Here is a 15,088-nt window from a genome sequence, read left to right as displayed (position 1 = left end):
GAGAGAGGTATGAATGACCCCCCTGCCCCCTTCTCTTTTAGCCAAATTGTTCTCCTCTCTTTTCTTCTAACAATCCCATCAATCCTCCTCCTGTTCTTAACTATAATCATCCGTTCTTTTTTTTTTAACTTCTACTTAAACCCCGTATCAATTCTTCTTTCGCCAAATCATTATTTGTATCATGATTTTAAATGTAGGTTTCTTTTTTTTTTTTTATTGTTTTCTTTTTTCGTTAATACTTGGGCTCCCTCATTCATTACCTAAGCATGTGTGCATTCATTCACCTACGCCCTTTCTCATAAAGAATTTACATCTTCTGCTGTCTTCTCTCTCTTTTTTTCTCTCTCTCTCTCTCTCTCCCTCGCCTATATTTCATATCTTCTCTTCTTCATTATCTATCTCTTAGTTTCTAATTAATTAGTTTCACACTTTTGTTTAGAGAAAAAAAGAAAAAAAAAAAAAAAGAAAAAGAGTGAAAACCAATTAACCTTAGCCAACAAGACGAGAACACCTATTATTATTATTATAGCCACGAAATTTTGATAAACGAAAATTTCTTTACGTTTAATAATTTCGGGTTTACGCGTTTTTTTTCTTTTTGTTTGTTTGTTTGTTTGTTTTGTCAATTGTTATAATATTAAACGCTTCTCTTCTTCCCTCGTCATCACCCTTAATTATTAGCAGCTGCTTATTAGGAAAACCAACAAAAAAAAAAAAGAGAAAACAAGAAAAGAAGGCGAACATGAGAGAAGATTTTCTTTTCTCCACTATGATCATCATCTTCGTAGCAAAATGAACAAAGTCTTCTTCTTATTCTCCTTTCTCTTCTTTTTCTTCTTTATTTTATCTTCATTCTAGCTTCTAATTCTTCAAAATCCTTTATCATCTTTTTTATATATTTGTGTTTTTGCAGTATCTTTCAAATCTTCATCTTCATCTTCATCTTCATCTTCATCTTCATTCTTCTCTTTCTACTTATTATTTATCTTCTTCTTTTGTCTTCTTTCTTCATCTTCTTCTTCTTTTTCTGCACCTTCTTCTTCCTGTTTCTTCTTCTTCATTTTTTCTTTTATTCCAAATGGGGTTTTTTGTTGCGCGTCTTATGTACACAGAGATTATAATAACAGTCAGTGGGGCCTCGCAACTTTGAGGGACGAGTTAGAGGTGGCTTGACAGGCCGTTTATTATTTAATCGCTAGAGCACGTTTGATCACCAATAGTGGACAAGGGCGTAGGGCTGAAACCACTGCTGCTAGCTAACCAGTGTCTCTTGTTAGATGTTGCTCTTCGAGAATGATACTCGAAGATGATTGGATTCGCTCAGTTGATAATTATGCATTTTCTAGAAAAAAAAAGAAAAACATAAAACGTACAAAATAAAAAATAAAAAACTAAGCAAACGAATGAGAAATATATATATTTAGATTATGTTTCAAATATTAATCGCGTCGTCAATTTGTTAAATATCACAAATTTTCCCATCGATTATTATAATTACACGTGATTTTAATTTGAAATATCTTTTTTGAATTCTAATTTTCTTTTGGACTATATTGATTTTAAGACGATTATAATTTAGATAAATATCGAATTGATTAATATATCAAAAAAAAAAAACAAAAAAAAATAATATAGTAGAAATATATATATAGGGTGTCCCACATTCAACCAAATAATTTTGTATTGAATAATACTGTTAAGTCAAAAATGCTAAGTGCTATTTAAAAAAATAAAGGTAGCCTTAAGAAACATTAAAATATAAAATTTTTGTCGAACTTTTTTTATTGCAATGTATAGTCAATCAAAAACAGATAAACTTTTGTTGAAAGTATTTTTTTGTTAGGTTATCGCAAGTACTTGAAAAATCGTGACTAGAGTTATGTGGGGCACCCTGTATATATCTATATTTAGAGTACACCGGTCTCGTATTTATTTAATAATTTTGTATATAAGGATAATAAAAATTCAAAAGACGCAAATAAGATGATGAGAAAAAAAATACTTACGATGAGAGCTGCAACGGCGTCATCCATATTAAGTAGTTGAATTAAAGCCATCTTTCTGTCCTTTGGAAAGAATTTGAAGGCCTTGACGTTAAATCCATTTTTACTAAAGGCATCTTTGATCTCTTCTTCGGTTACCGTAGCTCTGTTTATTATATGAAAAAAAAAGAAAAAAACTGAATTAATTGAATTTCAAAATAAAAAAGAAAAAAAAACAAACCAAAATACTAATTTTCTACATTTTATAGTATTTATTATTCTATATAGGGTGATACTATATATATATATATATATATATATATTTAAAAAGATATTACGAGAGAAACGTGAAAGAAAAAAATGGAGGATTTTAAAAAAAGAAAAAATTGCTTTTACTTACGGAATGTTTGATAAATGCAAAGTGGAACTCGGTGGATAGATATTTTGATAATTTTTAGAGCCAGGTTTTTTGAATCTATGAAGAGGACTGCTCGTGTAATCCTTGGTTAATCCTGCATCCGGTTGACCTTCCTTAGGTAGTTGAACTGTTTGATGTTTGCTGAGCACAACTTTGATTTGCTTACCAAATACTCTTAATTTGTCCATATGGGTGATCGCTTGATAATGCAAAAGAAAAAGTAACAACGTTTAGTATAAAGAAAATCATTGATTAAAATAAATAAATAAAAAAGACAAATATTATATACATATTATTAATAAATAAAAAATATTACCTAAATGCGCTTGATGAGGTTCGGCCATTTGAATCAGTGCCGAGTCCTTTCTATTGTAAAGTATCTTCACACGTTGTACATCCCCGTAAACACCTACACGCACAACATCTATACATTTTACATATACTTTATAACATACCCCCCCACCGTAATAAGACAACAAAATTTATATTATTCTTCGTTCATATATAAATAAACATATCTATATATATATATATTATATTTATATTTTTTTTGTAAATCGAAGTATAATTTTATTTTATTTTCATTTTCTTTCTTTCTTTCTTTCTTTTTTTCTTTCATTAAAGAGAGACAGCATCTAAGGATCGCCAAGAAGATAAGATTAACAAATGGGGAAATTAAAAAAAAAAAAATAAATAAATAAAGGATTAAAAAAAAAGGAAATATTGCTCGATTGATAAATCAGGATACGATCAATCCATACTAAGATTTGGGACATGCAATAGAGGCAAACGACTCGAGTCTAATCTTACGCTAGGTAAATACATACGTGTGTATATATATCTATAATATATATATATAGATAGAGAAAAAGATAGATAGAAATATAGATAGATAGATAACATCGATTCGGAAGAGTTTAGTTCAAGCAGCAAACGAAATCGGAAAATCATTTCTCTAGGAAAACGTACGGTGGTAGTACTTGGAAAATTATATATTGAGATTTCATACTTATTCTTTATTTTTTTTTTTTAGTCGGTGTATGAAAAAATACAGATATATATATATATATATATAGAAAAGGATTGAGAAAGAGAGAAATAGAGAAAGATATAGTGAGAAATTGAAATAAGAAAGAGAAAGAGAAAGAGAAGCGAGAGAGAGGAGAGAGAGAGAGAGAGAAGGAAGAAATAGAAAAAAATAACAAAAAGAAACAAGGATCATCGATCGAATAAAATTTTCATTCCAAAATTCGCGGCGTAAGAGTCAAACCGAGAGTCGTATTACCTCGAATGGGAGGAAAAGGGAGAGAGAACGAGTTTTGTTTTATTTATTTATTTATTTATTTATTTATTTATTTATTTATGTATTTGTCATTTTTTTTTTTATATATATTTTATTTCTCTCCAATTCTTTTCTCTTTCGTTCTTTTTTTTTTTTGATTCTTTATGTTTTTTAATTCTCTTTTTTTTTTTTTGATTCGTTCATATTGTTTTATTTTATTTTATTTTATTTTGTTTTCTATGGAATTACGTAAATAAAGCGAAAGCTTATGTAAATATTAAAAGAGAGAGAGAGGGGGTGGTTGGTTTTTTGTGTATATGGATAACTGATGGTATTAATAATAAAATATTAAATGCGGAAAAACATTTTAGAAAAGAGATATTACTTTGTAATAGTGAAGATGATTATAGATTGAGAGATACAGATAGATAGAATGAGAGAAAATAATAGAGTGAGAGAAAGAGAGAGATAAAGAGAGAGAGAGAGAGCGAGAAAACGTAAATAATCGGCCTGTGAATCAGTATGAAAATTGTGAACATTGGATGAATGCTATGATGGTGATGAATAAAGAATGGAATAAATTGTATATATAATAAAATATATATTTTTTTATATTGTAATAAAATATATATATTTGAAAATTATACGAAAGATATATATTAAATAATGAAAATACGATGATAAATATTTTAGAGAAAAGGAATATGTTATAACAATCAGTAATGTGCTTACTTTTTGTTTAAGAGAAATTTGAAACGAGTAAATAAATAATTTCAAAAAAAAAAAAAAAAAAAAATAAACGTTATAGAAAGGAAGAAAGAAAGATAGAAAGAAAAGGAAATATAAAACACACATAAAACGTACGAACGTAATAAAGAGGAACGGATAGATTTATTGTATAATTAAACAAAACATATGAAAATATAATAAAAAGAAACGTAGTGTGAATAAATAATAAGTTAAGAAAAAAGTGAAAAAAGAAAAAATATCTAGGTATAAATGGGATTTGTGATTTGTAATTATTTCAAATACACCATACGATCGAAACGTGTGAAAAGTATTATTATTATTATTATTATTATTAAAAATAACGATTTTATTCTTTATTAATTTTTCTCAATTAACGAAATTTTCTCTTTTTACTTTTTTCCAACGTCTGTGTGTCAATGTTGTTGTCAAGTATTTTGCGCGAGTATGCGTGTATTCAAATTTGAAACATCGAAAATCGAGATAAACAGATTACAGATAGATAAAATATATAGAAAATATCATCGAGAAAGGAATTTGGAGAAGTACGAAAATAGAAAGAGTAAGAAGAGTGAGAGAGAGAGATAGAGAGAGAGAGAGAGAGAGAAAAAAAAAACCACGAGAGTGAGAAAAGTGTGAGTGTTGGATTGTCTCATGTATAATACGTGTTGTATACTTTTGTCCTAAGTATTTAAATGAATGTACGTATGGTGTATATGTATGCGTGTATAATATTTTTTTCAACGTGACAATAACGAATATAAAAAATATAAGTAAGTGTAAAAAATGAAGAACAAAAAAGTAATTTCTTTTTTTTTTCTCGCGTGTCCAACAACAGATTATTATCCTCCGTTATATGATAATACGTGTGGATTTTTTTGCGTATGCGTATTTTACGTGTAAGTGTTATAATAAACGTGTCTTTTGTGTAAATATAATAATTAATAATGTAATATAATTAATAATATAAATGTGGAGACGTACCAAACAGGGTAAAGAGAGCGTCAGGCGTGACCATCTACACAGAGAACAGACAGAGTCCAGTCAGTAGTCAGCGAAGTATAATAGGATTCAATGTAATAGTGTTGTTGTTGACACGCGCGCACAAGTTTCGCGATTATATTTCTTCATCATTTTCTTCTTCATCTTCTTCCGCTTTTTCTATTTCTATTTTTCTTTGTCTTTGTCTTTGTCATTTGATTTCATTTGATTTGATTTGATTTGATTTGAGATTTGGATTTTATATTTTTATTTTATTGTCAGATATAATTAATTAGTCTTCGTTTAAACGTTATCATTTTCAATCTTTCCAATTTACTCGTGTCGCGTTCATTTCAATATGTCCGGATGACAAAAAAACGAAAAAAAAAAACAAAAAGAAAACAAATGGCTTCGAAAAAACGCAACGACAATAATATGCCCTCCGGTGTAGTTTCTTGAATTTTTTTTTATTCTTATTTATTTTTTATTACTCGCAAAATCTTTCTCTTTATTTTTTATTTTTTTTTAATAGCCCTACTGAGACAATTAGAAAATAAATCGATTCTTGCGGCGGTAAATAATTTTCCAGGGCGACAAAGAGGGGGGCGGGGGTGGCGGTTGACAAAAGAGAAAGATAGAAAGAGACAGAAGAAGATACAACAGGGGGGGGGGCTGACAGAAACAGAATAAGAGATAGACGGATAGAAATAGAAATAGAAATAGAAAGAGAGTGAGAGAGAGAAGTGAGAGAGAGAGAGAGAGAGAGTAAGAGAGAGAAGGTCGTCGAATCGGGAAGCTTGTGCGCGGTAACAACGATAGTAAGTACACATAGTTATAGTATAGTAGTGACAAGTTGCAGCTGCGAAGTATAACGTCGATACACAATTTTATTATTCGGGACACCCTTCGTATTATTATTATTATTATTTGTTTTTTTTTTTCTTCAAATTATACAAAAATGAGACAAACCATAAAACGCGTAAATTCGATCCGCAATCGAAATTACACGTTTTCACAACGTAATTTAAGTATTAATACGTAACGTATTTATTTATTTATTTTATTTTTTTTAATTAATACATTGTTGTTCCATATTATGCAAATTAGAGAACAAATGTTTTTAAGAATGAAACGAAGGAAAAGAAATTTCGATAAAGGGTGTACCCACGTATTAGAAGTAAAACGTCGTGTTTACGACGTTAAACGAATTAATAAAAGGGGGTGTTGTTTAAAAAGGTTTTTTCGGTGAAAGGCATAGAGAAAAAAAGGGAGCGAGTAGTATGATAAACGCATGGTTGGTTTTCTTTTTTATTTTGTTTGAAAATGAAAGGGTCGAGGGTTGTTACGTAAAGGTAAAGAAAGGGTGGTAGTGAAGGTGCAAGAAAGGTTGTAGATAAAGGGTTTTCTTAAGGGGGTGGTGGTGATGGTGGTGGTGGTGGTGGTGTGTATAACAAGGGGGGGGGTGGTTCTCAGGTATTTGGTTGCTGGCGTAAAAAGAGAGCAACATACGCATAAATCGATTCGATTTTTCCATCAACTACTTTTAGACATTTTGTGGCATATATATAATTGTTAAATAAACGAAATTCACAATTTTCAATCTTCGAAAATCACGCACAATAATATATTCGTTGAGGAAATCACGAATCGAGAGGAGGGAATCGAGAGAAAATTGCAGGGTTTTGCCTACATAGCACTACGTTCATTTTTATAATTTATTTTTAATAATATACATATATATATACATACATACATACATATCATACATACATACGCATACATATTATACAAGTACACACATATGTATGTATGCATGTATATATATGTATAATAACGCATTATAAGAAAATAAAAAAAAAATAATAATAATAAAAAATAATAAAAAAAAAAAAAAAATAAAAGCAAAGTTTAAGTATTACGAACACTGAGAGAATTAGAGCTCATTGGTTTTGTCATATAAATGTAGTAGAATTGTAAGAAGAATAAGTGAGATAGAAGATGCATCTTGTGGTTAACGTTGAAAATGAGAGAGATAGAGAGAGATAGTAGAGAGTGATAGAGAGAAAGAGAGAGAGAGAGAGAGAAAGAGAAAATACGATTATGTTCGAAGGAACACAGCAGAGAGACAGGTATACATATACATGTACATATACTTATACATATATGTATAAGAGGATAAAATGCATCCTTTCACATATTAGTTGCATACAGTACGTTAATCGATAGATACTCTTCTCGGTTCACTCTACTTCTCTCAGTGTTCGAATCGAGTTTTAACCTACTTAAAAAGAGGAACGTGTACCGTGTATATTATACTAGTCAGACACTTCTCAAGAGTATCTTCAATATACACAGAGATATATATGTATACAGGTGGTATATCTTTAAAATGGTGTTTAATCTATTCGAATGAATTAAATTGTTGCACTTATGATTAGTCGACAACAGAAAAAAAAAGGAAACATTCTAATTTATTACTAGAATTAATTTATATTTCCTATGCAAATTAGTTTCACGAATTTATCGAAACACCGTTGTTCGCGGTATTTAATGAAAATGAATAAAAAGAAAAAATAAAATATTGTCGTTGTTAGGATTAATCACGATATTTTAATAAAAATGACGAAACGAATTCTCAGGAGTTTATTCAACTATCAACGACAAATTTATTCGATTAAAAAAGTGCATGAAAATGGAGAAACAAAAAGAGATAAAACAAAAAAAAAAAAGAAAAAAATAAGAACGTTCGTTCGCAATTAAACATTTTGATTAATATTTTATTTCGTATTATTATTAACAACTTTGACCTTCGAAAATGTTGGAAAATTTGTTGTAGGATCCCCGTGTAAAACTTACCTCCTCGTTTAGGTTGCTAACGAGTAAAACGGCAGACGATTGTCCACCACCTGGTACACGTACACCAAGAGCACCAGCTCCTAAAGGAAAACCTCCGAGACCACCAAGGCCTCCAGCTGGTGGTACACCATTGTAAGGGCCTGCCAAGGGCGATGGTAGGCCGTGCATAGCAGCAAAGGGTGTTGGTAGTACACCAGGTGCTCCTGCAATGGACTCTACTTCCAAACAAGTCAAAAATATTTATTATTAATTATCATCGATCTCTTTTTTAGTTTTGGTGTGGTATTTAGTTTAAACAAGAATATGAAAAAGATATCATCATCATTATTATTATTATTATTATTATTATTTCGCTAAAAAAGTATTTGCCGTTAGTTAATCAATAAACAAAATGTTCGTCAATTGTAATTATTTTTCTCTTTTTTTTTTTAGGAACATATTTCGACTCTTATTTAAATTAATGCAAACACAACACTTGCACATTGCACTTTTTCTTTTATATATACAAACAAGGATCAACTATAGAATTAATTATCAAAGAATTGATTTCCAGTACAATAGAAATCAATTTCGTTCGGAAACGAAACCTGCGTAGTTTTTTTATATGTTCGGTGACGAATAAATAAGAAATAAGAGTTGGAATAATATTGGATCAAAATTAGATTTTTCTTGGACATCTCTTTTTTTCTTTCTTTTTATAAAAATAAAAGTATTCCTCGAATATAATGAATTTGGTTCGAGTCTCTGTCTCTATCTTTCTCTCTCTCTCTCTCTCGATACGGTTGAAATTTTTCTCTAATTTTCTTTACAGTTTATCTATTTTCTTTATCTTGCTTCGTTTTGTTTTTTTTTTTATATATTTTTCTATTTAAAATTTTATTTTTTAAAAAACCAGTCGATTCTTCTACAAAAAAAAAAAGAAAAATACAAGCACCGATAACGAGATTTGGTATCGCGGTTCGTTCGGTTCGAATTTCAAGCGGATTCGTGTTTCGTTAATGACAATAGGTGGCTCAAGGGGGGTTGGGTTGGTTGGGAGGGTGGGACGAGGAATGGCCAGGTGGAAAGTAGAGGGGAAGAAAGAGGGGGGGTGGAGGAAGAGAAGGAACGAGAGAATAAGTTCGCGGTTTATAAAATCGGATATAATATTTGATACACGCCGACGTGTTTTCTCTTTTTTTATTTTTATTTTCGTTGGATCGAGAAAAAGAGAAAGAGAGCGAGAGAGAGAAGAGAGGATTGAGGCCGAAGAAATCCGCAGAAACTAAAAATTGGGGAAAAAAAAGAATAAATAAAATGAAATGAAAAAAGAAAAGAAAAGAAAATGTTTCGAGATTCGTTCAACGATTAAAAATATGCAAATAAAATACAGTAGAAAATGAAAAAATAATGAAAATAATAAAAAAAAATATCGATACTCGGGTTTATTTTTTAATAGAATAATAAAGCGTAATTATATATAGAAAATTTATGGAACATTAATGATTAGGAAATGAAAGAAAAGAACAAATTAAATTTCAACAGATAAAATATGTTATAGAGTATTTAGAAATAAAATATACTAGATATGCATTCATTTTATATATTCTTCAATTTATTAATATAAATGTGTGTCTGTTTGTGTGTATGTGTATTTTAAAACTCACCGGGTATTCTAGCACGAGGTTGAGATCCAGCACCCATTAGTATTTGTGGTAAAAGTTCACCACCCAAGGCCAAGGATGCAGCAGCGTCAATGTTTGCATCTCCGGTTGGTAAATTTGGATTAGTATAGTCTCTTGACTTGTCGTTGTTGTATTTAACGTTAAGATTTTGCATTTTACTGTAGTCGATTCGTAGCGTGCAGCAGGAATTATAAATGTTCTGCCCATCAAGTGACTGCAATTCATAAAGTGAGAAAAAACAAATCAAATTAAATTTTCGTCATGTAAAGTTTCATTAATATAACATAAAACATATCAACAATATTTATAATAATCATTAAATATATTATTAATATTAATAATGGATATATATATATATTATGAGATAATTAAATGTTTTAAACCTAAATACATAAATAAATAAAAATTAAGAAGAAATGTTATAAAAAAGAATATCCTCATATTATTTTTGGCCAAATTCATCATCATTCATGGCCCTTAACCAATTTTGCTCCTTCGTACTTCAACTTTACGTAATATTTCTATTTTTTTCTTTTTTTTATTTCTTAAACATCAGCAAGTGTCCAAACTATCGTTAGATATTTTATTCGTCGATCATTAAAATCGTTCGCATCGTTGGTTCGGTTATTGCTCGAATGAGAGGAAAAGAGGAGGAGAAAGTGGAAGAGGAAGAAGAGGAAGAAGAGGAAGAAGAGGAAGAAGAGGAGATGATATCACGCAAAATCCGTACAGAATTATGATGGCTTGACGGAGTGGGAAGAGAACGGTGTAGATACGTGTTGCATGGTACACGTATATGGGGGATAGAAAAAGAGAGAAGAGAAGATGGTGGAACACACCACCACCACGACGACAACGACGAACCACCATCACCAACAGCAGTAACCACCAACAACTATGGCCAATGGTTGGGCTGGCTAGCACTATGATGGGCTTTGAATACGGAATATAACGTTGCTGCTGCTGATGCCGTAGGTTGGTACGATGATCAAGGCCGTTGATCCAATCCACGCGTTATCCAGATTCATAATATGCGTTGCTGCTGATGGTCCGACGGATGATGCGAAATCATCCTGCACAGGGTGGTGGGTGTGCATTTACTTCCGAATAATTCGTTCAAATAATTTACGAAAATCAAAATCGTCGATTCGTTATAGACCAACCTACATTTTTTACGATTACAATATCATTTAGTTTAACTATGAAAGAAAATATTTGTTCTTTTCATACAATCTATATATTTTACGAATTATTTTGAAAAGTCACGTTTACTCTCACAACCTGTATTATTTCTCTGCGATATTTTTAATAATTTCTTTTTTTATATTACTCAACAATATTTCATAAATATCGATTAATTGAACGATCTTAATTGTTATTATTCATCGTTTATCTCAACGATATCATCAAATATTCGAATTAATTAGAAAGAAAAAGTGATTGTAACGATAACGATTTTGCATACGACACTAAATACCTAGGAACGTGGGTGGAGGGAATAAGGGGTGGGTAGTGTTAGAGAGAGATAGAGAGAATGTGTCTACAAGGGATTATTTGTTTATCCCATGCATACATGATTCCTAGCAATGTGTTCATTGTTACAAGGCAGCATAGTATGTACGCATATACTTAATCGCACGTGCATGGATCTCGATAATACATATTCACATACCCACACATATACAATATCACGTATATATATATTTACACACGCATGGTACGTATAATGTACATACTTGGCTTCTGCTATTTACCCGGGTTAATGAATTTCGTACATAATTAGCGTGCCAGGGTAACTCTAATCGAGTGTATGTTCTTGTCATACCATATATATATATACATATATGTATAATATATATATATATACACGTACATATGCATAAACTTATGGTTACAAAATGTTAACACCATAAATTAATATTTTCCACAAATGAATTCATTATGGGGGGGAAAAAGTTCTTTGCAAAAGTGATTGACATGGTTGTTGCATTGTGTGTCATACCGAAGAATGAAGTCAAACGAACGAGAACGTTAAACGAAGGATTAAATGGAAATCACAGTCTCCTTTTGCGAGTGATGGGAATGGAAGAAGGATGCAAAAGAACGAAACAGAAGGTACCTGTACCTTTATTCCTCGTTGTCGTCGTTGGTCGTTAAAGTTAATCCAATTTATCTTGCGTACTCCACCATGACGAGGAGGAAGAGGAGAGCTAACTTAGCATTCAATCGAGTTTTAAGTAATAAAAGGGAATATTTTTGAATTTTGTCGGACTACCCTCTCCTCTCCTCTCCTCTCCTCTTCTCTTCTTTTATTTTCTTTTTTTATCCTTTTACTTTTTCCCCTCCTATTTCCTCTACGAGATTCTTTTCTACTTTTTATTTCTTATTTTATATTTTTTCTTCTCTTATTCTGTATACATGTATGTATGTATGTATGTATGTATGTATGCACAACGCTTGTGAGTGAATGAGGATAGAAAATAGAGAAGAAAATTTGATTACAAATGTTACTTTCATTATTATTACTACCATCAAAACCATCATTCTTACTAATACACCATTACTATGAACATAATACAACCACGACCATTACTAATACCAACCACCACCATCATTATGAACGCCCCATCAGTTCTACGAAGATCACTACCCCTTCCATCACCATCACTCACTAATACTATTATTGTTACTATTACTATTATTATTACCAACACTACTCACTACCACTACTACCACAATCACTATCATCAATGCTATTACTAATACTGTTACAAACCTAGGTTCCTAGGTTCGAAACAATCCCAGTGGTTCTATTTATCTATCGTACTGAGAGAACATTGTTCCTAGAACGACCAACGTCGACACGTTTCTTTCTTTTTTTTTTATATTTTAATCTCGACAAAAAGCTCTATATCTCTCTCTTTTCTTTCTTTCTTTCTCTCTCGTTTATTTTTCTTCTCTTATCTTTTCTAATCTTTTCAATAAGCTGAATAATAACGAATTGTGCGATTTAATATTTAACTTTTGTTATACTCGACCATAGTTAAATTCTAATTTAAATAATTTCATCCCTTATTAGATTCAATTACCTCATTAATATTATTCTTATTTCTTTTTTATTCGTTAGACGAATTCGTTAACGTCATCGTCGTCGTCGTCGTCATTGAGAAAAACAAAATTATCTCTCCTATATTTGTCGTGTTAATGATATGAAATAAACACAGAGACATACACACACACACACATATATATTAAATGTTTCATTAACCAATTGGACCGAGTTTTTATTGCTCATTATGTCAATCATTATATCATTATATCAACATTGAATCGGATGGTTTCAATTCAGACAAACTTGTGTTATATAGTTATGTCCAGGTTAAACATTACAGTTGAATTTAAACCATAGAAAAGAAATTCAGTAAACGTCAAAAGACATGATATATACATATACATATACATATACATATATATATATATATATAGAGAGAGATAAAGATGGAGAATGTTTCTCAGTAAAATTCGACTTTTCGTTCGAATCATAAGTATCCCCGTGACTAAAGAGCTTTAATTAATTAAGTTATAATTGGACTACAAGAATGCTAAGTATTTTCATTATTAAACATTGCTTTATATAAGCGCGAAGATTACCTTTAAATTAGCTTTCTACATCGAAACGTAACCTTCCTTCGCGTCCTTTCTACTGAAAACCTTTCTATATATTCATATATATATATAGTGTATGTATATGCAATACACTAACACACACATATATATATCCCGATGAAACGTAACCGAAGTTAATAATTTTCTCTTTGAACGTCGTACGCGGATTTGCGAGCGCGCTTCTCTGCTTCTGGGTTCCGGTGACCGGGAAAACCGAATACTTTTGCGACAGTACAAAGTTAGGTTCGCGCGCAAAGTAGATTAACTCTTGGAATCGACCGTCCGTAGACCTCCATTTCATGCCTTTACTACTAGTACCGTAATAACCAAACCGGAGACGCCACACACACATTCACATTTACACGCACACATACATAAATACACCAATACGATAGGAATTTAGTTTCCCTGCTAGTAGATAGAGAGAGAGAGAGAGAGAGAGAACAGACGACTAGGAGAACCATGGGAAACGGGCAGGGGGAGGAGGGGGCCAAGGGTAGGAGAGAAGGGAATGATAGGATGAAGTACAATGGTCGTGGCAAAACGCACATCGAGTGAATTAATTTCGCTTTGATCGCTTCCCCAAAGGTTTTCTTGTTAAGTCCCTATGGTAGAGTGGGGGGGGGAAGAGAGAGGAGGAGGAAGAGGGGGAGAGAATTTACAAGAGATTTCATTGATTTTTATTTTCGTATCGTATGTTATTATATCATCCATAGATATAATGACGATGGGTTTTAATTAATTAGAAAAGTAGAATAAATATCATTGGAATTTCGTTCTCTTTAATAAAAAAAAAAAAAAAAAAATATTAGAATGGTAAATAATTATTAAGCAAAAAGAAAGAAGAATAATGGAAAAATCGATTGGATACTTACGAATTTAGCAGTCTGCGCTGCAACCATGTCTGCATATTGTATCAGTGCTTGGAAGGAACCTGAAACAGAAAGAAAAAAATTGTTAATAAATAATATGAATAAATACAACAAAAAAAAAATAAGACGAATCTATAGAAATGTATTTTATAAATTTTGATTAGAATGATTAGGAAAAAATTGTTAGGCGTATATATAAATGCATGTTTCCGTAGATATTCCTTCGGCTCTCATTAGTATCTTCATTATACGTTTCGTTACATATATACAAACACATATACATACATATATATATATGTACAAGTATATTAGATATAGTAGTAAAACATCAGACGTTTCTCTTGGAAGGAGCAAAAACGATGAAAAGGAGGATTGGTTTACTCGTGGTGCATATATACGTGTTGTAAATACGTGTGTTGTTAAATGTAACGTTAGCTCTCTCTCTCGTATTTACTATCCCATTTTGTTGAATAGAATATCACATTCTCTAAAGCATTTCTCGTGCTACATATTAAATAGAGACGATTGAAATAGAGGAATTACAACGCATTAAGTGAGAAAGACTAAACTTTCCTTCGTAAAAGTCTTATCATTGATTTTTTCCCTTTTTACCTACGAGA

General features: G+C 31.0%; 1 protein-coding gene across 1 annotated transcript in view; it reads right to left on the bottom strand.

Moving 5' to 3' along the window:
- Positions 1–1,008: 1,008 nt before the first annotated feature.
- LOC122525714 (polypyrimidine tract-binding protein 3-like) overlaps positions 1,009–15,088 on the bottom strand; it is a 43,431-nt gene continuing 29,351 nt past the window's right edge. The window contains exons 6-13 of the mRNA XM_043648633.1: positions 14,472–14,530; positions 9,913–10,144; positions 8,267–8,481; positions 5,414–5,447; positions 2,717–2,809; positions 2,383–2,599; positions 2,007–2,148; positions 1,009–1,342 (exon numbers count right to left, since the gene is read on the bottom strand). Of these exons, the coding sequence (XP_043504568.1) occupies positions 1,274–1,342; positions 2,007–2,148; positions 2,383–2,599; positions 2,717–2,809; positions 5,414–5,447; positions 8,267–8,481; positions 9,913–10,144; positions 14,472–14,530 (1,061 nt within the window). The 3' untranslated portion in view covers positions 1,009–1,273. The remainder of the gene's footprint in view (positions 1,343–2,006; positions 2,149–2,382; positions 2,600–2,716; positions 2,810–5,413; positions 5,448–8,266; positions 8,482–9,912; positions 10,145–14,471; positions 14,531–15,088) is intronic.

Source organism: Polistes fuscatus, unplaced genomic scaffold (assembly GCF_010416935.1).
Source record: "Polistes fuscatus isolate 324 unplaced genomic scaffold, CU_Pfus_HIC Scaffold9, whole genome shotgun sequence".
Classification (NCBI taxonomy): domain Eukaryota; kingdom Metazoa; phylum Arthropoda; class Insecta; order Hymenoptera; family Vespidae; genus Polistes; species Polistes fuscatus.
The sequence above is the reverse complement of the archived record's forward strand: the minus strand, read 5'-3'. Positions and strand labels throughout refer to the sequence as shown.